The sequence below is a fragment of the Penicillium hordei genome (assembly GCF_028827395.1).
Source record: "Penicillium hordei strain IBT 12815 chromosome Unknown utg000001l_segment0_segment0, whole genome shotgun sequence".
NCBI lineage: Eukaryota > Fungi > Ascomycota > Eurotiomycetes > Eurotiales > Aspergillaceae > Penicillium > Penicillium hordei.
In genome coordinates, this window is record NW_026623142.1 from 5,839,706 (window position 1) to 5,861,969 (window position 22,264).

Below are 22,264 nucleotides of genomic sequence, written 5' to 3' on the forward strand. Positions count from 1 at the left end.
ATTGACCCAAGCCTCCACCTGCACTGTATAATTATGTCAAGCCAACTTATCTCACAGGTAAGATCTGGCTTATAACATATAACTGACTCCTTACAGATTGCTGTTTATTACTATATAAGGTATTATTAACCTGCGCGTGAACGCTCAAAAGCTCTTTATCTCTTATCCAAAGCTTATCCATCCCATCGGATGTCCGTGGCGTCTAGGTACTAGTTCACTCTAGTGTTAGCCGTCTGCCAGGATGAGCTTAGGGTAAACCTACCAACTCACTTAGATAGAGGAGCAGCCCTACTGATATTCTGTATATTATTAGGCGGGATATTTCCATTGGGCTCACGATAAGACAACTACAGCTTCACAATTTAGCTTATCCATCGGCTGGGATCAACTATCTTATTTGGCTTCGAATTCCTTTGAATACCCATGATTTCTACCGACAGAATATTAGGGGGACCTTTATTTGATTCTTCTACCTTTATCTAGAACTCAATCTGTTGCCATCTTTTCCACCTGAGATCCGAAGACTTGCCTAAAATGGAGCCATCAAGTGGCAGTCCATCTCCACGAACAACCAGTGGGGATGGGAATTCTTTGTATCTTCTGGTTATGATCTGCTTAGTCGCAACGGCAAATTCCGCAACCAAGGGTTATGACTCGTCTATGATGGCAATAACAACTTCCCTAAGTAATTACAAATAATGCGTGTTAACATTATGCTAATGGCTTGGTAGAATGGCCTGCAAATAGTACCCTCATATACCGAATACTTTAGGCTCACTACGACGACGCTTGCGCTCAATGTTGCCATTGTATTTGTGGGATCGGTGATAGCCATGCCTATTGCTGGCCCAATCATTGATAATTGGGGACGAAGATGGGGCATCGCTATTACAGCAATTCTGGCAATGACAGGAGCTGCCATTCAGGGGGCTGCAGTCCACGAGGTCATGTTCTGCTGCGGTAGACTGCTCGTTGGGGTCTCTGTCACCACAGGTGCCACTGCCGCACCAACGTACGCTTCAATACGTTTTAACTTTTGCGATTAAACTTGCTAAATCCTTCTAGATATATTTCAGAAATCGCACCGCCCAAGTATCGCGTCATGCTAACAGGTTTATATGGCTGCTCATGGTATGTTGGCAGTCTTATGGCTGCAGTTATCACATATGGAAGTCAATACATCGAAAGCACGTGGTCATGGCGTCTTCCATCCCTGGTAATTATACTCCATCCATAGATTTTATCAAAAGCCCCGCTTTGAAGCTCTATTCTAATGAGTGATAAGCTACAATTTATCCCCTCGATATGCTGCCTTATCCCACTACCCTTCATACCTGAAAGCCCGCGATGGCTCATTTACAGAGACTGTTATGATGAAGCGAAGGCCATTCTTATCAAGTATCATGGCAATGGAGATCCAGATTCTACGCTTGTCAACATTGAGTACACCGAGATATGTCAAACCTTGGAGCATGAGAAATGTATGCAGAAGACGAACCTCAAGGCTCTAGTTCAAACTCGCCCCAATCGATGGAGAATAGGTGTCGTTGCTGCCACTGGTTGTACGTTGATAGCCTGCAACTTGAGATTACTTTTATTGACCTGATTTTTCAGTTTTCTGTCAAGTCAGTGGCAACAACATAATTACTTACTACCTTATTACTTACTACCTTAGCAGCGTCCTTGATGCTGCAGGTATTCAGGATACGAAAACTCAGCTCGGTATAAATATTGGAATAAGCGTTTTCAACCTTTTCACCTCCGCTACCGGTGCCTGGGCAGCTGATACAATTGGATGTCGCAGAGGCTTTTGTGAGTCACATATTATTCATAGAATGTTATCGAAAGCGTCAGTAACTAATCTTGCTCTAGTGGGCTCTACTGTTGCCATGTCTTTACTCCTCATAATCGTCGCTATTATCACAAAAGAATTTGGAGATTACCCAACAGTTTCCTCCTCAGCTGCTGAAGTGGCTATGATATTCCTCTTTTCGGTGTTTATTCTCTTATGTGGACACCATTTGCGACACTGTACCTCGTCGAGGTGTTATCATACTCGATGCGTGCAAATGGCATTTCGTTCTTCAGCACTGTCTGCTACGCCACAGCATTCCTCAATACATTCGCAATCCCATATGCTATGAATTGGTCGGCTTGGGGATTTTACCTCATCACATCCTTCTGGAATCTATTGGTGGAGGTCCCTATCATGTACTTTTACTTCCCAGCAACTGAGAATAAGACGCTGGAGGAGATTGATATCATATTTGAGGGCGTCAGACACACAGAGACTACAATGACAGTTCGTGACCTCCTTCAAGGGGGAAAACAAGCCGAAGGAGGTATCAAAATTGTGGATGAAGAGGGTTGAATTTGCGGCAGCAATTACCTCTACTCTGGGAACAATGCCATGTAGTGGCTTCATCCTGTGAGAAACTTTTCAGGCCAAGGTAGAATATATTTTCTCATGATTTATTTGACACCAGCCGGATTAATCATGCCTACATTGCAAAAAGCCAAGAAAGCGAAAACCCTCAGAGTAGAACGTCCCGTGTTATTCAAATTGCTAGGCGGGCTACCACGTTTCTAGCCTTAGCTTGCACCGTAACTGATGGGCAGATTTTGGAGCCTTTTGGTATTAAATCGGAAAACATAGGTCGACAGGCACGGAAGTATACTTAAACCAAGGCGTCGACAACCCCCTGATTATGGGGAACGATCACCTTCCAAAAGAATAACTCAGGTGGTTAATAATATATTGAATCGGTGCTGCGCGATATGTGTCTGGTGCGGGGAACGAAAGATCGGTGGTGTTGGCATCGAATGTCATCTACTGCGGGTTTGAAACGGAATATGAAGGCCAGTGAGACTGGTTGACAACTATGAAACACGAACCAGTTAACCTCAATAGACATTATAATAAAGAATTCAAAAACAGCCGATATAAAGTAACGAATGGAAACTTACCACCAGCACCGTTGGGATCTCCATCAACAATAAAGTTGACCCAGTACCTTGACATGATATTCGACAGTTCTTTATAACTTGCGGGCATATTGGCAAATGGTGATTCCGCATATCCAAGACCTAGGATGTTGTAAAACATGAATGACACCTCGGTAAAATGAGCTGATCCAGCTGATAGCGGCATTCCATTGGATCTCACGTTGAACAGGTAGTTCCAATTGGGAACATTGTATTGGGCCAATATTTGGCTGGTCAACCGGCGAGGCGCGTGCCACATCAGGTCAGTGATAAAAGCCGAAATGGGTTTGTACTGAAAGCCCAGTGCTGCAGATGGCCGACCTTTCAATGTTGACGGGATTCCAATGGCGGGAATGTCTGGGTATAGTGCCGCAATACCGCGCATAGTGGCGTTATCAGACGTCCGTCGTCTCACTTGGGCATAAAAATCTTCGTCTGTGTTAACGCCCGTGATAGCGAAAATTGTGGCTTCGTCATGATTTTGCCCATGTAACACTGGCACTTTGATGAACCGTCCAGCGACAAGCGCCTCCCGAGCATTCTCCCGAATAAAGTCTCCGTCTATTTCCATGCCCCAAGATGGGATTGAGGCTGCCACACTGCTGTTGAAAACGGCGAAGAGTGACTCGACAGGCACAGACCAAAGACACGCCAGTGTATCAACTGGTCTAGTTCAATTGGTGGCCCGGAGAATGTTGTGGTATTAGACATCCCATTCCTTTGGACTGTTGTATCGGTATGGATTAATAGGACCTCCACTTTCCAGCATGGCTCCCCGGAAGAGACCCTGGTTTTGACTGCCGTATGCAATCAATTGGGCTCCTGTGCTTTCTGCTCCCGCACTCTCGCCCCAGATAGTCACCTTGGAAGGGTCTCCACCAAACGCGGCAATGTTTTCATGAATCCAACGAAGCGCCAAATGCTGATCTTTGTAGCCAAGGTTTCCAACACCGGAATCCACGATAGCCGAGCCAAACATGAAGCCAAACAGTTGCAGCCGATACTGGATATTGACACCAATGAACGGCTTGCCTGCAGTGACAGATTGTTGGACAAGGAAGGTCATGTTGTAGTTGGGGTCCTGGTTTGAGCCCGTTGTGTGGCCTCCACCGTGTATCCATACACCAACGGGCAGTTTGTCACCTGGCTTGACGCCGCTGGGTCGCACCACATTGAGATTCAGGCAATCCTCCGAATATGGTATTTCGGGAAACTGGGGTGGCCCGAAGTTGTAACAGGCCGAGGCGAAGATAGTGGCGTCGGCACTTCCGTCCCATGATGTGTTGAGAGAGACCGGGTTGTGGAAGCGTAGATCGCCCACTGGCGGCTGAGCATAGGGTATTCCTAGGAAGAAGTCTTGATCATACTCAGCGTTGTAGCGACCAGCGTATGTTCCGTTTTTGACGATGGCAGTAGGAGTTGCTTGTTGTCTGGCTGTCAATGGACTTGCCGTTGTAAGATGGCAAAGCGCCGCCCCAAGGAGCCCAAGCTCTAGAGTAAACAGCAACATCGGGGATTAAACGCAAGGACGTAAGCTGGTGTACCGAGATTGATAAATTCAAATCGTTGTTTGACAAGTGGTCTACTACACCGAGATATTCACGCCCATATATGGATTTTGTAAGTATATGGATATATCTATCTATGAATCTGCCAATATGCCAAGGCCCACCAGAGAATAATCGGGTACATCCTTTCGCCAGTGCGTCGCCAATAATGTTTCAGGCTGCTTCGTGGAGGAGATAATAAGAACATGACGGGGTCCATGTTTAGAATACATAAAATTGCCGACAATAAGGACCACCAACTATTTGTAGGAAGGCTTTAACTATAGGGGAAAGGTTGATGGTTTCCCACTCCATAACCCTTATACAATGTAGGCAAGATGATTTTATATTGATTGAAACCACAATTAATAATTCGCGCAGTTGCTTGGCCAACGCTCTGCAATATACGCGTCATGGCAATAAATAGCATTATATATCCGATTGGTAATGATCATGGAGTACACAGCCTTGAAAGGGTCCCAAGATTGTCGACCAGAGCCCTAATTAGGATGCAGAAAGTGATCAGCCAACTTTAAGATTACGGATCTGCAGATTGATGACATTCGTTATATGATTGGTCAGTTATGGGGAGATTAGGGAAATGAGCGGCCCTCTGAATTAGCGTGGTTTGCACCGGATGTTTTCGTTATACTCTTAAAACATAGATGTCTACCCACATGGTGTGGTGCTGACGCGGCGTATATTGAGCGTTTCCCTCGCCTACCAAGGTGAAAGTGGTGGCGTGCCGCGATACCTCGAGAACCCCTACTAGAGCGCCGATGATGCCCGAAACGCCGCGACCTACCTCTCAACCTTGGAAATCGTGGACCCCAACCGGATCGGAGCATTGGGGGTTTGCGTATCGGGAGGCTATATGCCATTTGATGTTCAGACCGACAAGCGTATGAAGGCAGTGATTAGACCTCCGCAGAGCCCATAGAGCCTAAGGCCCAGCCCAACCCAACCCGCAAATGGGTTGGGTTTTGGGCCCGGTCCTTAGGCCCATCGATGGGCTATGGGCTTATACCTCGAGCCCACTGTGGGTTAATAAGGGCCCAAATAGGCCCCAAAATATTTATCCAAGAGCTGCAATGCCTTAGTTCGAATCTCTTGTAGGCCATTGTTCTCTGGCCAATTGATCTCATCCGAGCTTAGCAGCAAGCTGCCATCAGCTCCACCAGCGTCATGAAACCCAAGTCTTACAGAGGCTCGACCAAGGCCGTTGCACGTCCCATTTTCATTACGAAATGACTCGACCAATTCTTGTTGTACAAAGTCCCAGACGCAACATGAATCAGCCTGACAGAGGGCAGTTCCCAGATCGCCAGGGCGGTTATAGCTCTACTAGGAATTAGGTGGATCTCGATTCCACAGCCTACCAATGAAAGGTCGAGTGTCATCAATTCACTGCTAAGGTTCCTTGGCAGCTCGTCTGATGAAGAAACACACGTCTCATTGGTCTCCACTAATGTGGGGTTTCGGCCGAACAACGTTAATTGGTCAATAGGAAGTTAAAAGTAACCTTGGAACCCGTCGAAGGATCATTCCAAGGTTCGGTTCCACAATCGAGGTGTAGGTATCTTTATGATTTGCGTACCCCTGACCTCGGGATGTCTCCAAATGATTTATTTCATGTGGTGGAAATAAAATTATAGTTAACTCCGGTCGGCCGATGTATGTCTTCTTGACATAATTCACAACATTGTTTGAGCTCTTTAGAAGGTTTTTTTGACATGCAGTCAATATATTTCTGGGTGGTCATATTGCTCGGAAAAGCTTTTCATTGCCCCTTCGATCCATTGCCACTAAAGCAAGGATGGAAATATGCCAAGAGCAGCTGTGAATATGATCCTTGGCACCACGACTGTTGGTAAGCCTGGTGAATAGTGCTAACTATGCTATTTATATGAGGTTGGAAATGATACACGGACATCCAATAGCTCGAGACACCAGGGTGTCACGGTCTCTATTTTCTTTTTTTTATGAAAAACCAAAGGAAACTCGAGTCATCTGTCATAATGTTCGAAATATGACGTCTAATTTCCAATGCGCCAAAGCCACAGTGACAGATTATTAGGTTGCCATGTTGTTAAAGCCCAAAGAAAGAACCAGCTTGTGGCAGTGGGCCGCATGGTTTGGCCCATTAAAAAAGAAAATCTTTCGGTGCCATAAAAGCAAGTTCTTTGTGGAGAAATAACAGAACGCGCTGTCGACGCGGTCCATCTAGAGTGCTTTGATCTTACGGGTAAGGTCGTGTCACCTCGTGATGTAGCCGCCATGCGAGGCGTAAGTGTGAGGGACTATGTAGTATCGACATAGTGTTGGTCAACACGCCCAAGCGCTTGTCAAGCCGCGATTAAGTTTGGCGAAGGTCTGCGCGAAGCCAGTGCTTTCTGCCAGGACAAACGAGACAAGACCAACCTATGGAAGTGAGGACCATCCTATGTCGTTAGCCTGGTCTAATTCCCGTACCCATGCTTCCATATTGAAGTGAGGTTGAGTGATATCTTCGAACATCACTGTGCTGTCAAACGGAATGTCGTCAGGCAATGAAATGCCAGACCCAGAGGTATATGCAAGGATCTCCGAAGGCTGGCCAGGAGATTCTTCGATGTGGGCCCCGCCGGAAAATGGGGCGTGCATGAACGAAGCAGCAGCAACGGGATTTGCCCCATACGCAGCAGCGCCTTGCAAACTGGACCGAACCTGCGCTGATGCTTGCATTTTCTGGTAGCAAAGTTTCAAGAGTCTTGAGCCCGGCTCTGCCAAAGAGACTCTCTCCTGTGCCAGTTCAAGGCGATGAATGGCCTTCCGGATTGCACGAAGGATCCCATGTAGTATACCCATATCTGCAGGTGGATATTCTAGAATTGTGACACACAGAAATATACTGGCTCCAAGAGTGTAAATACAGAGAGCATAGATGCTAGAGTAACTAGTGGCCATGAGATCAAAAAGCTGTTCTTGCGCGTCCAACGTAGCAAGAGCCGCTTGAGTTGCAGCGTGTCGACTAGCAGTGTGTGTTCTGGCATGTGGCGTATGTAATGCCATGAGAAACGAGTTTGCGGTGGTCGATATTTGCTGACGTTGTTTGGGTATATGGGGGTAACTTGCGTCCCAGGACGTATCCGGATTCATCGGTCGATGAACAGGTGGAAGGTCGCTCAATAACGATATAATCCTGTCGTGGGTGCTTTGGATCAAGGCATAATCTATGAAATTCTTCTTGTGGGCACCCAAAGACATCACCTCATGAGAATGTTGAGAGACGGCGTATTGGAAAAGATGTGGTGTATAAGATGAGGGAGGCTCATGTGGAGCTAAAGTCATCGGTATCCTGGTTGACGGGTCGGCTGGTATATCGCAATCTAACGGCGGAGTGATTGTACAGTCACTGACGTTGATGGCGCGTGGTCGACCTAGGGAAAAGGCCATGTGGCTGCTCTTATTAGGATGGGTCTAGAGAGGAAAAAGAGAAGCCTCACCTGTCCCAAGAGAACAACTTGATCCATAGCCTGCGTTTGTACTCATCATACCACAGCTCGGTGAGCGTTTCCTCCAGTGTAGACCGTGGTGTTTGATAAACTTTGCTCTGCTGATGGAGGCCAAGATCTTGGGCTTTTCTGGTTGGGATGAGAAAATCGCCTTCCTTTTGAGATATGTAGGGACTGACCTGATTGCACCACCTAGTGCATGCCATGCTTCTCTTCCACGACTGCAATTCTTCAACCACAATGCCCGCATAAGGTCGTTTTGCACAGCAGTAATCGTAGGATCCAGCGTTTCCAGTATGCGCGCGATCTCGACTCCGCTTGTGGAGAAATTGCTAGAAAGATGATCACGCGCGTTGAAACTATCCACTCCTAGAGCACGGCTACAATTCTTGTCCGGCGAGACGAACTGTAAAGACACAGAAAGAACGTGGAATATCAGCGCCGAGAAATGGAGAAGATCTGGTGGTACATCGGCAACCTGGCCATGTTCTGTTGAGGAATCGTTGAGAGAACACCAAGAATTGTAAAGTTTCTCAAAATAATGTTGTTCTAGTATAGCAAAGTACCAATTGGCTTCGACAAAATAAATATTGATAAGTTCTCGCGTAACTAGTCGATGTGGTAACCTAGCGCAAATATTGCAGAGTTCTTGCCTTGCAGCCTCAGGGAGAGGAATGATGCGTTGAAAGTTCCCAGGCTGAAATTGTCTGTCGGCTTCGACCATCTGCTCCTAATACTGTTAGCCTTAAATTTAAATCAAGTCATAAAACACAAAACTGACCTCGTGCACTTTTGACATATAGTTGTCGTCACCAGTGTAAGCATATCCGACTTGGCTCCTTAACTGGTAATCTCTACCTGTATCAAGTGCCGAAGACCGATCACCAATTGTTGAAGCCGGCGGGCTTTGCAATACGGTTATAGGGCCCCCATGGGTTACCTCTCCGGCACTTGGATAATCATAATTACACATTGTTGGAACGTTCCTTCCAATGCAATGGTTGCATGGTCGTTCACGATCACACTACTTGCAAGTTAGCAACTACCGCATATGTATCGTAGTTGATTGGAGTGAACCTTTTGTTTCCTGCGCCGACATTCTGTACATGCTGTTACGGGTCTTTTTCGAAAAGACATTGCCTGAGTCTGCATCGCGGACAAAATCTCACAGCAACTAGCGTGGCGAAGGGGTCGGCTTCAAATTGGACACCCGTGGACCCGTGGACCCGGTTTGTAGCTTAGTCACCACACACTATAAATCCGTCGACTTGCACTATTTCTCTTCACATACAGGCCATTGGATAAACTGTTCGAGTCTCACAATGGTCGCATTGATTAAAGCTAGTCACATGGCATGGTAGATCACAAATATGGGACTGTCAGAACTTTGAAGAACATTCTCGAGAAATGGTTTGTATAGGTTCTGCTTCCATGCAGCTTTTAAAACTACCAGTAAACAAGAAAATGACGCCAAAAAGAAGAGATATTTCCAAGGCAGTTGGAAATTCTCCAAAGGATCTGTTATAGCGCCACCTCCCCCTTGTTGCATGGAATCTAGACAATAATTTTCCCCGACCTTGTGAAATTTGTCCAGGTATGATGGGTCGAATCCTCCACTGTTTCCCCAGCGTGTCTCGCTGTTTATGTTGTAGCAAAGTCTGAAGATATCATCAAATTTGGAGCTGTAGTCACCGTCAAATACCGCCTTGTAGTGAGCTTTCAGTTCGTACAGATATGAGGCACAGTTCGGTGACAAGGTTGTATAAAAAGAGGTCACAGAGCTCGACACATCTTCTGCCATTTGGAGTCCATTGAAGGAGTGGTTTGGGGTTAGGATAGCTGCAACGAGAGTGAAAGAATGGCTAAGCAATGATGCGAGTATGAAAAGCAAGGAATATAACATGATAGAATATCTCTCCGTTTTGCTTTCTTCGAAGAGTCGGAATGAAAATCAGAACCAAGTGGAAGATTATTGTACGTGATAGGAGTTGATAGGTTCTCTAGTCCTTTTGACTATATGATCCTTGCTTTTTCAGCATCTATATTTTTAATTTTTGGCCAAGACATTACTTCGGCCGACGAGGACCCACATGAGCTTCACTACACGAATATCAGAACATCGTTAATGTTGATCAAAATTCCAGTTATAGACTGGTACATCAGTTTCGGCCGAAAATTAAAGTGATCCATCGGAGTTACTACCAATTCTCAACCACATTGGATGCCCACATCCAAATTACTGGTAATGAATTGGCGTGGCATGAATCATAACCTCCCATGATTGGCAAAAAGCTCAACTGACTCAATTTTCTGCAGATTATTGCCATGCTCAGACGAGCCACGCAATATCCAATAGTTTGGAAGCATAGGCAGCATTATTTTTAAGGTATTCATGGAATTTGTCGAAATGCCAAGACGGTTATACAAAGAGGTCAGTCATCTGCTTGTCTCCGCCGTTTTCCCGACGGACTTAAGCTGGTCTTCTCAGTGCCATAGGTCTACTACTAGCTTAATGATTGCTTAGCATGCAGCGTGATTCCTCGTATTCTACTTCTCCATCTGTCATCGCCAACTACTCTCTCGAGCTTGGACAGGACTGTGACTGGTCGGGGATAAGCGATCCCAAAGTGCGGAGAAAGCTGCAGAATCGGTTGAATCAGAGGGCCCATCGTATGTGGCATTCCACTACCCTTCATGAATAATCCATACGCATAGACAATAAGCTAACCCGAGGGCAGGAAAACGAAAGCTTGATCAAAGTGGTCAAGTTACCGAAGGTGGGCTCTCCACACCTAAGAGCAGAAACAAAACAAAATGCCCAAAAAGGTGGCTGTCAGCCGATGAGGCCGAAAATCTCCTGGAGAAATTTAGCACATCCTCATTCGACAGTTATGCGCAAGGGTCCCCAACAGGAGACCACCTAATAATACTCACCAGGTTAAATGTTTACCGTGCATTTATCCAAAATCTTTCCATCCTTGGGATAACACCTCACCGTGATTGGAAATCGCGAAACATAACTTCCCCATTCAACACCTGGACACCGGAGCAAATCAACGACAAAAAGCTACCGATCAGTCTCCGGCCAACGCAAATACAATGCAAGATTCCCCATCACCCTTGGCTGGATTTTTTCCCGTTTCGCAGAATGCGTGACAACCTGATTTCTGCCCGTGATGAGTTCGACGATGGTCAATTATGTGTCGATATCATGGGATTCTGGGATATCTCGACGAAGAGCTGCAACTTGCTGGTGTGGGGGGAGCCTTCGGATCCGAAGAGCTGGGAGATTACGGAGGAATTTTTAAAGAAATGGCCGTGGGTGATAAGGGGAGAGCCGGAGTTATTAGAGTCTACGAATTATTGGCGGAGGAAGCGAGGAGATGACATTATATTTCGTTACCTTTGAATTATCAGCGATCCTTGAAGCTTTTACGATGATAGGCAGAGACAACATACAATACACCCGCATGTCTTGGGTAACTCAAAATGTGACATTTTATGGGAATGTACACTTCAGGGTCGGGTGCTCCAGAAGATTTGAACATCCAGTGCCCTCAAGATGGCGTTATGGGTGTGTTCTTTGCGAAGGTTGGTCCACTCGTGGACGGGCGTTGTGCTCAGTCATCCAGCTTATGTAACCACCACCGCAGCGTGACCTCGAGTTGTGGACCTCAGCCAGTGATTCTACTTTGTACATTTGTCGGTCTGTCCATATTTCCAATCTGTTCTATGTTAGCTTTGGGTGAACAGTTCTAATACTTAAATAAGCACTTCAAATCAGATTTTTCCTTTGACCTGGAACTTGTCGGAATGCCTCGGCCGACCGCTCGCCAAACGCCGATAGCCCCCGGGGATTGAAACGTCAACCTTACATTCTATCATTTCTTAGGCATGACTCCGGCAAGATCAACAAAAACAACCGGTCTAGCCTCACTGGCTTGTACCGAGTGCAGAAAACAGCATCTCAAATGTGACGCTAGTAAACCATCATGTTCACGATGTGTCCAAAATGGATTACTCTGTCAATATCTACCCTCCCGACGGGGCGGACGCAGGAAATCACGACTTGAGAGTCCATATCAACGTCACCCGCAAACCCATGTCAATGTCAGTTCTCCTTATTATTAATTATTATTTGTAGTTCTTTACTAAATCAATCCTAGACCCGATATCAATCTACGGTCCCTGTTCTGCCAATAGCCCCTGCACAGACCACACCAGAAAATCCTTCGACGCAGGCAGTCAGACAGACAGAACTCGATATTCCCACTGAGCCTGTCTCTTGGCCAGTGATACTTTCGGGAAATGCTCCTGTTCAGCAAACTGTGGAACCAGCAACCAAACTGTCGCTCCATGATGAGCGCCTGCCTCGATTGTACTATGAGAATTTCCACGTGGCCCATCCGATCTTGGTGCCCAGCTCCTTGTATCATGACCACAATTACCCTCACTTCTTACAGCTGGCTGTGCATTTTGTGGGCTCTCATTATATTGCGTCTATCCCGAGTCAGCCATACAAGGAACAAGTCGTTGCCGAGCTGAAGACAAACCCTGATCGGTCGGCTTCCATGGTCCAGGCTTGGCTACTATATTCCATTGCCCTGTATGCTCGCGATGAATGGACTGAGGCACAACATGCCCTCACCCGTAGCATTGATATCGCTTTGGAGCTTGGCATGAACCGTTGGTCATTCGCTTCATCCACGAACCCCGAAAGATCTCTTGAAGCCGAAAGCATGAGACGAACATGGTGGGAACTCTACGTCACCGATATCTTCATGGCAGTCCCGCTTAAAACCACCACATTTCGGTGTAGCACAGTATCGCCGGAGGTGGCCTTGCCCTGTGAAGAGTCAACGTATAACTGTGCGGGTGATATTCCAAAACCGCGTATGATGATCGAGTTCAAGCGGAGGATACTCGCGGCAGAGGATACTGTCTTTTCGTCACTGAGCTACCGCATCGAGGCCACAACAATATTATGCCGGGTGCTTGTCCTGAACCGACTACGCGACTGTCATCGCGATCACCTCCAAGCTGTCGAAAATGCACTAGTGAGCTGGATCAACCACCTACCGCCCAAAAAGCTCGACATTGTTGATTCATACGGCAACGTTGACGAAATGATGTTTCAAGCGCATTTGACAATAGCCTACGCCGCCATGCTCCTACACTTACCTCGAAGCGACCTTCCACCTGTGTTGTCCCAGTCCGAACCAGATGATCGCTTCTGGCCTGGTCTGACTAGCCAGCTCTCACCGACATTCACTCGTCTAGTTCACAGCATCAAAGCAACAGAGGCTTCGAGGCGAATCTCAGATTCCATATCTGTTTGTCCAAACATCTCGAAGCACACCCCCTTCATCATTCCCGCCCTTACCCTCTGTGGACTCATCCAGCTCGCCACATCCACCAGCCATTCCGAGGAGTGTTTCGACCATCACTGCAACCGTGTCACACTCATTCTAGGATGTCTCAAGAGCACCAAGCGGACATGGAAACTGGCCGAGTCCCTATACCATGCTATTCGGTCCTCTGCGGCGGAAGTCTTGTCGGATTCGATGGAGAAATGGAATGCAGAGCCACTACATCGATTCACCCCGGCAGCCACAACGCCTAGTGACCAAGAAGGACACAGCTCCAATGCCAATCCAGCCCTAATTATGCCAGACGGGCATGATTTCATGCCGCCGGAGTTCTCCCCGCAATTCATCGATCCAACTTGTTATAATGCTTCGTTTTTCAGCGCTATTCCCGACTTTGATATAAATTAGATCGGTTATACCCGGGAGCGATTGTAGTAATTCAATATATTTTGCAAAGAAAAAACAAAGAACTTATTACGCTTGATGTCATTTTTACCTAACGGTTTTTGGGGTAAACATCAGCTGGACTCGTCATGCAGCAAGCTATTTATTATTAGCTCTCAGGTCCCAATGAAGTAAATGTCAACGATATGTAACAATGATAGGGGTCCAAACATGCATTCTTAGAGGATATCGCAGATATGTCAAACGCCGATTGCGTATTTTCCTTTTTTGAGTCGCCGACGGTGCCGTCGATCCGACTTTTGATTGGCCCGTTGGGCTCTCCTGGTGTTTCATTCAGCCACGCATCGCACCAACATCTTGTGCTACAACGGGCATTTCTTGTGAAGATAAAGACAAGTTTGTCGAGGTAATATCGGTGTTGCAAATGGTATCAATTGAATGTATTGCATATTATGTCCAGTGTTACCGAAAGTCCGTGTTCGTTCTACAGTAAGAAGCCCGATAGTACGGAGTATAAATAATCCCATGCGAGTATAATCTGATGTACTTTTCACTCAAAACATACATTGGGAAATAAGGCTAGAATACTCACCGACTATTTCCTTCATTCTGTCTCGATCGAATGTCCGGCGATAACCGTGACAACCGTCTGTGTGTTTACATTCGCGGTTAATGACATAGGGATCTGCTTCATGCTTAATTTGCTCGCCGATGGGTTGATCTACAAACTCACACTAGTATAACTATACATCTGCTGGACTACTACAGTAGTACTAATAACTCTTACATCATGAATCACATGAGAGTCTACGGGTACTAAGTGGTTGAACCGCAGCTTCATTATTGCGTTTGGTGTTCTGGTTACGGCGTTAGATGTGTTGATTTTATCCTCTCGACGGTCTTTGAATCGGAATTTGAACACTGAGAGAGACTAAAGAGAACTAAAGAGATTATTCAAAAATCAGAAAAATGTGTCTAATAAAACGTGAAAGCTCTTTAGATTGTTTCAAGTTGTACTCAACTCATGTAGGGGAATACTAACGGTTGCAATGTGAATAGAGCCGGATTTTACAGATTCTAGCATTCTCAACACCTTCTCCCTTTTTTTGTTTAACATAAAATATGCATACGTTACTCGTCAATAAGTACATGTTCAGGCCTCTTAGTACTATCAGGCGAGACTCTAATCGGTCTGGGGCGCTGGAACACAAGGCATTGGATCAATCGGCGATTGAGCTCGCACGGGGGAGAATCCAGGGGAAACAGATACGAATTGATTCCCGAGATATAACACGTCTGGGGATCCTCTTTTGAAGCTCTTATTGCCTTTCAAGAATAATATCTCCTTTCAACATCCCCCAAACTTCCATTTGCCACAATGCCCGCTGTCGTTCCCTTACTCCCACTAGGCACCAGCCGATCACTAGGCAACAAGCACTACAACCTCCAGTACAGCCTAGATGATCTCATACAAGACATCAAGAGCTACCTAGGCGATAGCGGTGGTATTTCATCGGCAGACGTGGACAATGAATACCTGATCTCGCTGGCACAGAAATACATCTCTGATCCGAACGACTGGGCCCGCTTTTTCTACAACGACACCAGTAAGAACTACACCCGCAATGCTATCGAAAACATTAACCAAAAAGCAAATATCGTGAGTTTTCATTCCAATCCAAGCTAGATTCTGCCAACGTTAGAGCTTGAGATTAACCCATCCCAGCTCCTCCTTGTATGGAACCCCGGGAAAGGCTCCCCCGTCCACGACCACGCCAATGCACACTGCATCATGAAGGTCTTAGCTGGCACGCTACAAGAGACTATCTACAACGTCCCCGATCAGGACTCTGATCTTCATGGTCCGTTGAAAATCAAATCTGATACGCGCCATACCATGAATGACGTCGCCTATATCTCGGATGGTATCGGGCTACATCGCGTTCATAACCCGAGTAGTGATCAGGTTGCTGTCTCTCTTCACTGTAAGTGCTGGATACATGATCGAAATGGGATTTCAATACTGATAACTTTTAGTATATACCCCGCCTAATGCTGCCGACTATGGGTATAATATTTACAATGAAACGACAGGCAAGGCGAGCTTTGTACAACAAGCTCAAACCGTTCCTCAGAAGGAATGACGGTTTCAGGGATGAGACAATGTGGTGACCTAGTCTTACTTGCTATCATCTTTTTGCTTTATTTTGCATGCGCCGTTAGCCCGTCAGATATCATGATATTCCACTTCGCTCGGCGCTGGCGCTGAGGAGGCCGTTTTGCTCAAGATTATGAAGTTGTTTGACATAATCCAAAACAAATTGACACAAGTCCCAATATATAGCCAGGTTAATGCGACTTGATTTGGATTGATGGGGTTGTTTCATCCTTTTAGACTGAAGACCATTATGTAGCCCGAACTTCGCACCAGGTTCCGGAAACGGTCGAATTTTAGTATATTCTAGAGTATTCAATTGTGGATCATATGAAGATCGCAGATCCACGGGATGAATCATAAATTGTCTCATGTTGAGGTCGGCGCTCATGCTCCGTGACTCACGGTTTTTGCGGGCTTTGGACGGAACCCGGGGTGCGGCTCGGGTTTCGGGCACGGGTTGGAAAATAAGACTATTATATCAACCTACTTAATGTAGTCCTGATGCAGTAATTCAAAAATTTTGTTTTTAACATTCTCACCATGTTCACCATGTTCAGAACTCGTCTCCCCCAGTCCATTACAGCAAAATCGGCCACAGCGGTCACTTTACTAGGCGTTGGAGCTTATTGTGTCCAATCACGTCTTATATCAACTGCCAATGCAGAGTCAAATGAGGCTCCCAAAGTCTTCTCAGGATTCGGATTTACCACCTTGCGTCTACAAAGCACGCAGGATGTAAACCACAACACGAAACGTCTCGTCTTCGAGTTTCCAGACCAAAACGCCACGAGCGGATTATCATTAACTTGTATGGACTCGAATTATAAACCAACTTCCTGTTAGAGAGTATATACTAACCCACTGCAGCGGCACTCCTCACCATATCCCGTCCTGAAGGGCGCTGGTTCCCCGTACTACGTCCATATACACCCATCAGCGATCTAAGTACGAACAATAACCCCAAGTCCCGGCATAACGATAGCCTAACAAAAGAACCACAGATCAACAAGGTCAGATCGAACTCATGATCAAGAAATACCCAAATGGAAAAGCGAGTAGCCACATCCACTCCCTTGCCCCAGGAGATACCCTCACATTCGCTGCGGCACTCAACGGGCACGCCTGGACCCCGAACCAATCCCCGCAGATCTACCTCATAGCAGGCGGGGCCGGTATTACACCAATCTACCAGTTAGCACAGGGTATTCTCAATAATCCAGCCGACAAAACTAAAATCAACCTCGTCTTCGGCGTCAATACCGAGAAGGACCTGCTTCTACGGGAAGAGCTGGAGAGCTTTAAGACGCGCTTCCCTGGTCGCTTTGACTATGTTTACACAGTTAGTCACCCGGAGGGACAGTGTGATGGCTTCAGGAAGGGATACGTTACCGAGGAGCTGTTGCGGGATGTTGTGAAGGCCGATGGCGATACGAAGGTTTTTGTTTGTGGGCCTCCTGCTATGGAGGACTCGTTGGTTGGATCGCGTTCTAGAGCAGGTATTTTGAGTCAACTGGGGTTTGCAAAGGGTCAGATTGTGAAGTTTTAGTTTGTGACTTTTCGTGTTCCATGTGTCCAATGTATTATACTTCATATTCAGGATCTGGGGTTTCTTGCTTTGCTCTTGAAAGCTAATATATCCAATAAACTAATGGAAAAGCACAGAATAGAACAAAATAAATGTATCTACCAGATATTAATCATTCCCTTTAAACAACTGGTTATCCAGGGAGAGTGACTGTCGGAGATATATGGATACAAGAGAATGGTGCCCAGTTCTATTTACTCTTTTACTTCGTAGAGAAGATATTTAATTTGATATCTAGTCCTGACTCGACTATTCTAGCATATATGCCTACGAATTAAACCCAACGCCACATCCATTCGTTCTGTCTCTACCCTGGTGCAAATAATGACGTGGCCTCCTGATTTAGGAACATTCGTCAGCCTCATGCCGCGCCATATGCCGCGCCATTTTTATCGACTCTGTTCTTGACTTAGTCGTATGCGCAGGGGTACTCTGTATGAGCCTATCTAATTGTTTTCATTATATGCTCCACTACTATGTTTCCCGTTTGCCCGGAGGGGAAAAGGTCGCAAATGAGTGACGATTATGTACTAGCTGTGTGGAGAGTGGATAAAGAACGGGGTTTCAGGATGAGTTGTGATATTACACTAGACAAAAAGAAAAATGTACAGATGTCAGCCCAAGTCCCCAATGAAAAGCAGTATTCAAAGAACCCAGAGATATACAGAAACGTCACTCGAGCGCAGCCGAAGATATATGTGACAGGAACGGAATGAAAATAACGCCAGATTGGGGGTATGATATGCATGAAACAATCATAGCCAGAATGGTATATACCAAATGGCCTCAGCTAATCCTCTCTTTTTTTGTGTGTTCGTTTCGCGGTCCTTGGGGTGCGAATTTGCAAGACTTGTTTGGTAATGTTCGCGGATAAATATTTGAAACAATGCAAATGCGAAACGATGGAAGACGTAGTGCTAACCATGCAAGATTGAAAAGCGACAAAAAAGGGCCACAACATTCAAGGCCGTTGGTTGGAAGCGAGAGGTATTTGTTCCACGGGGAGACCCTCCTCAGAGGGGACGTGCTGGTAGCGGCCGCTACGGCGGCCGCTGATGTGCCACCAGAGGGCGAATCCAGCTCCGCCCAAAGTGCTACCTATAAGGATGAAGATAAGGAGACCACCAATTGCGCGGATGACCTCGTAGGCCTTGTAGACGGCCTTGGCGACCTCCTTCGCGTTAGCGTATTGGGCAGCTGAGCGGTCGCCAGAGCCAATGGAGGCACCGTTGTTGACTAATCCGGCCGCTTTATCGCCGGTGCTGTCAGCAGAAGGTGTTGAATCTGTGTTATCGTTGGCAGCGGCGATTATTGAAGGGTCATCAGGAGTAGGGCCGGAGTCAACACCGGTCCAGCCGGCTGCTTTCCAGTTGGGTGGGATACCAGTGCGCTTGATTGCAGAAGTGTGCATGACATTTCCCTCGGCATCGATGGCCTCTGCGGAAACGAAGTCCATATAGCCATCGGCGATGAACATGGTCTCGAAGTCGGTTTTATTAGTAGTACCAATGAGCACGGGCTGGCTGCGGTCGTAGGCCTGCGCGTAGAACTTCCACTGGACGACGTCAGTCGCGCCGTTCCAGCTGACATGAATGATGGTCGTCATGTCCTCGGCGTGGGTACCGTAGACGGATGCGACCAGGTCGGGGGGCGCAGTGGGGCGACCAGTGAACTCGCCCTTGTAAGAGCGGTAGGTTGAGTACCGGTCTGATGCAAACTGGGCGGTCATTAGAAGGTCGCCGTTTGATGCGTGCTCGCTCGAGTAACCACGTTCGCTCCATCCGATAAAGACGTTGCCGTTAGGAAGGGGGCGAGCGCTACCACGGAGTCGGGTGAGACCACTATCGGGGCGATTGATTCGTTTGATCACCTTGGCAGTCATGGGGGTAACACTTGTGTCTAGCTCGACGAACAAAACGGAGGAGATCTTCTCATCGTAGCCACGTTCGTCAGAGGCATTGTTCAGGAACGAGATGACGTGACGAGTGCCGTCTGACGAGACAAACTTGACATCGTGCTGCTTGGAGAAGGTGAAGTCCTGCTCGAAGTCGCTTTCCAGTCCACCCAAGCGCCACACGATGTTTCCATCCTTGCCAGAAATCAAGTAAATGGTATCGGTGAACCGCAATGAGATCAGGTAGTCACCGGCCTTATTCTTGTCGACTGCGTTAATATGTACGTAGTCCCAACCAGGCGATCCTCCAGCTGGGTTATCCCAGGCATGGAACATGTTCGACTCGTGCAGAGCAATGTGGTCGAATGAATCCCACTGGACTAGAACTTCGCTGGTTTCGACATCCACCTCAACAAACCCACCAACCGTGACCCAACTTTTTTCCGTTGGGCGTCCAAAATCAGTCAGGTCGATGACCTGGGGACGATATGTGCAAGCCAGGGCAGTCTTTCCCCCGTCCATGATGTTGAATTCATGCATATTAAAATCATGGACGTCGCTGAGAGCCTGGACCTCTTTTTCCACCTCGTAATGGCTGCTCACAATCGCGCCGTGGCCCTTTTTGGAATTGTCGTATTCCCATCCCACAATAAAGGACAGATGAGGATCGTCGTCGATGTTGTGCACCGGCTTGAAGTCGAAGACATTCTGATTGTCGTATAAGGGTGCTCCAGCCCAGATAAGGACCTGTTACGCCAGAAGCGAGTCAGCTGGTTCTTTTTGACCGGGTTTCGGGACCAAGACATACGCCACTGTCGTCGTAAATGTAGGGTCCGACTTGGTATTGCTGATATTTCAAGGAGGGTTGTTCTGGGGAGATCTTCCCGTACGGTGCGACGAACCAGTATCCGGGGGCCAACCGCTCGCGGTCGTAGTATTCAACCTCCCATTTTAAAGCTCGGACCTCAGGGAGCTGGATTTTGACTATTAGAACAGCCCAATTCCAACAATATTAAAGTTCAACCCACCGTCACAAAAGACATCAAATCCGAGTCATGACGCTCTGCAACGGCATTACCTGAGAACAGGAGTAACGCAGCCCAAAACATCATGATTAACTTAAAGAATGGCTAGGAAGATTAGATCTTCCAGAATGGAATAAAAAGAAGGCAAAAAAGAAACGAAGGGCAAAGAATATCGCTACATAAGAGCCGATGCTACAGTCGTCGTCAGTGAAATCAGTAAAGAGCGGGGGGGAAACGACAGCACTAGGCAATTAAGAGGATATAAAAGCCATTTAATTAAAATTAAGATAAAAGAAACTGCCGAGAGAAGCTCAAAGAGACGCCAAAGAGAGAGAAGCCCAGGAGGGCCGCGCCGAGCAACGTAATGAAAGTCTTGGCACTTGTTGCGAGTGGAGAACAGAAGTGCCGTTTGCCCTATAAAAGTCCCCTACAGGGCTAAATGGTCGTTCCCACAGCGGAGTACTTCTCCTCTCGTATATTTCCCCCGAATTCGTATATCCATTCGTTCAGTATCTGTTCACTAGAAATTCGGTATGATGGCGTGGCCTGCATGTCGGAGTCGGTCTGCTTCACCTCAAACATCACCGGGGGTTTCTCCGGCCATTTCTTTACCAATTTCAGTGACAGGAGATCGTTCGGGGGAGAGTCTTGGCATTCTACCTGAATCCGAACCTGGTCAAGCATGGAATCGTCAGGGGTTTCTCCTATTTCCGCTGCTCCATCAGACTTGATGATCGGCAGAGGAAGATCGTTATGAATCCCGGAGATTTTATCCATGTGTTTACTTTACACTCTTTCCACTTCGCCTCCGACTTTAAGCCATGAAATGTACCTTCACCCCACGAACCAATTTTGAAGTAATTGCTGTACTTTGTACTTTGTTCTTTACATTCTATGTTAGCTCCAAATACGTGTACTACTTGATCAGAGGTTCAGCCAGGGCATGAGAAAAGTAAACTAACACTTCCGCACCCCAAGCCTTTAGTTACAAACAGATCTTTCGGCTAACTATAAGGCTGGCGGTAGTGCCTGCTGACACACTAAGATCGAGCCATGACAGATCTGCGGGCCCATAATGTGCGATTGCCTCAATGGCTAACACCCACGCAATAGCAGTTGTATAAAACGCCCTGATGAGTATAAACACTGCCAGCAGACTCCGCAGCGCACGACGACTGGAAGCGGAAATTACTGACGCGGACACCGCGCATGTCGCCCAATATAGCCGAGGCATTGGGCCAGCCCATGGGACTGGCCGATCTCATCGAAGGCACGTAGGTAGAATCGCCTCCGTCCGCGCGCAATACGTGGATAAAAATTGCTTTCCTGTCTTTGTTGGATATAAATCGCCAAACTCTGGCGCGGGTGGAGAAGCGAGCCCTCCACCGTGCCGTTGAAGTCTAGGCTGATGGCGCCAATGTATTTTACGACTGCTCGCCTCAACGGCCAGGACTTCAGTGTCCATCGGGGTCTAGATCGCCCTGTAATCAAGAATGCCAACATTTAGTAGTACCCCGACACCTTAGATGCTTTTATGCAGGGAAGGTCACGCCTTCCCTTTTCTCGTCACTTCCAAACTTAACACAATGGGTAACCGTCTGGCAGCCTGGCAGCACTACAGTTCTCCGAATTACGAGTTTCAGTCTCTTCTTACAACAAACAGAAGCCAAAAGAGTGACGCAAGAAAACGACCTTTGAACAAGTGGTCCGCCATAGCCACAACCTACTTTTACGTTAAAAGCCGACGCGCCATCTCGCTTGACGAATTAGGACCATATCTATTCTTAAGGCTTAGCAGCAAG

The 22,264-nt window shown here is 47.0% G+C and overlaps 8 protein-coding genes across 8 annotated transcripts; 5 read left to right on the plus strand and 3 right to left on the minus strand.

Moving 5' to 3' along the window:
• Positions 1-905: 905 nt before the first annotated feature.
• N7537_002226 (uncharacterized protein) lies at positions 906-2,371 on the plus strand (the record flags this gene model as incomplete). Its single annotated transcript, XM_056893284.1, has 6 exons — positions 906-1,012; positions 1,066-1,131; positions 1,363-1,562; positions 1,615-1,812; positions 1,873-1,994; positions 2,045-2,371. Exons 3-6 carry the CDS (start codon positions 1,484-1,486, stop codon positions 2,369-2,371), a joined length of 726 nt encoding a protein of 241 aa, XP_056758279.1. The 5' UTR covers positions 906-1,012; positions 1,066-1,131; positions 1,363-1,483.
• Positions 2,372-2,830: 459 nt separating this feature from the next.
• On the minus strand, positions 2,831-4,495 carry N7537_002227 (uncharacterized protein; the record flags this gene model as incomplete). The annotated part of the gene is made up of 3 exons (XM_056893285.1): positions 2,831-2,880; positions 2,968-3,648; positions 3,712-4,495. The coding sequence occupies 3 exons, from the start codon at positions 4,493-4,495 to the stop codon at positions 2,831-2,833; spliced, it is 1,515 nt and encodes a 504-aa protein (XP_056758280.1).
• A 2,458-nt stretch (positions 4,496-6,953) lies between these two features.
• N7537_002228 (fungal specific transcription factor domain-containing protein) lies at positions 6,954-8,999 on the minus strand (the record flags this gene model as incomplete). Its single annotated transcript, XM_056893286.1, has 4 exons — positions 6,954-7,971; positions 8,018-8,155; positions 8,206-8,756; positions 8,808-8,999. 4 exons carry the CDS (start codon positions 8,997-8,999, stop codon positions 6,954-6,956), a joined length of 1,899 nt encoding a protein of 632 aa, XP_056758281.1.
• A 1,552-nt stretch (positions 9,000-10,551) lies between these two features.
• Positions 10,552-11,435, plus strand: N7537_002229 (bZIP transcription factor; the record flags this gene model as incomplete). The annotated part of the gene is made up of 2 exons (XM_056893287.1): positions 10,552-10,696; positions 10,765-11,435. 2 exons carry the CDS (start codon positions 10,552-10,554, stop codon positions 11,433-11,435), a joined length of 816 nt encoding a protein of 271 aa, XP_056758282.1.
• Positions 11,436-12,038: 603 nt separating this feature from the next.
• On the plus strand, positions 12,039-13,803 carry N7537_002230 (fungal specific transcription factor domain-containing protein; the record flags this gene model as incomplete). The annotated part of the gene is made up of 2 exons (XM_056893288.1): positions 12,039-12,113; positions 12,193-13,803. The coding sequence occupies 2 exons, from the start codon at positions 12,039-12,041 to the stop codon at positions 13,801-13,803; spliced, it is 1,686 nt and encodes a 561-aa protein (XP_056758283.1).
• Positions 13,804-15,178: 1,375 nt separating this feature from the next.
• N7537_002231 (uncharacterized protein) lies at positions 15,179-15,944 on the plus strand (the record flags this gene model as incomplete). Its single annotated transcript, XM_056893289.1, has 3 exons — positions 15,179-15,460; positions 15,527-15,785; positions 15,838-15,944. 3 exons carry the CDS (start codon positions 15,179-15,181, stop codon positions 15,942-15,944), a joined length of 648 nt encoding a protein of 215 aa, XP_056758284.1.
• Positions 15,945-16,498: 554 nt separating this feature from the next.
• Positions 16,499-17,504, plus strand: N7537_002232 (cytochrome b5 reductase family protein; the record flags this gene model as incomplete). Its single annotated transcript, XM_056893290.1, has 3 exons — positions 16,499-16,766; positions 16,826-16,903; positions 16,960-17,504. 3 exons carry the CDS (start codon positions 16,499-16,501, stop codon positions 17,502-17,504), a joined length of 891 nt encoding a protein of 296 aa, XP_056758285.1.
• A 1,000-nt stretch (positions 17,505-18,504) lies between these two features.
• Positions 18,505-20,549, minus strand: N7537_002233 (uncharacterized protein; the record flags this gene model as incomplete). The annotated part of the gene is made up of 3 exons (XM_056893291.1): positions 18,505-20,184; positions 20,246-20,410; positions 20,466-20,549. 3 exons carry the CDS (start codon positions 20,547-20,549, stop codon positions 18,505-18,507), a joined length of 1,929 nt encoding a protein of 642 aa, XP_056758286.1.
• Positions 20,550-22,264: the final 1,715 nt, after the last annotated feature.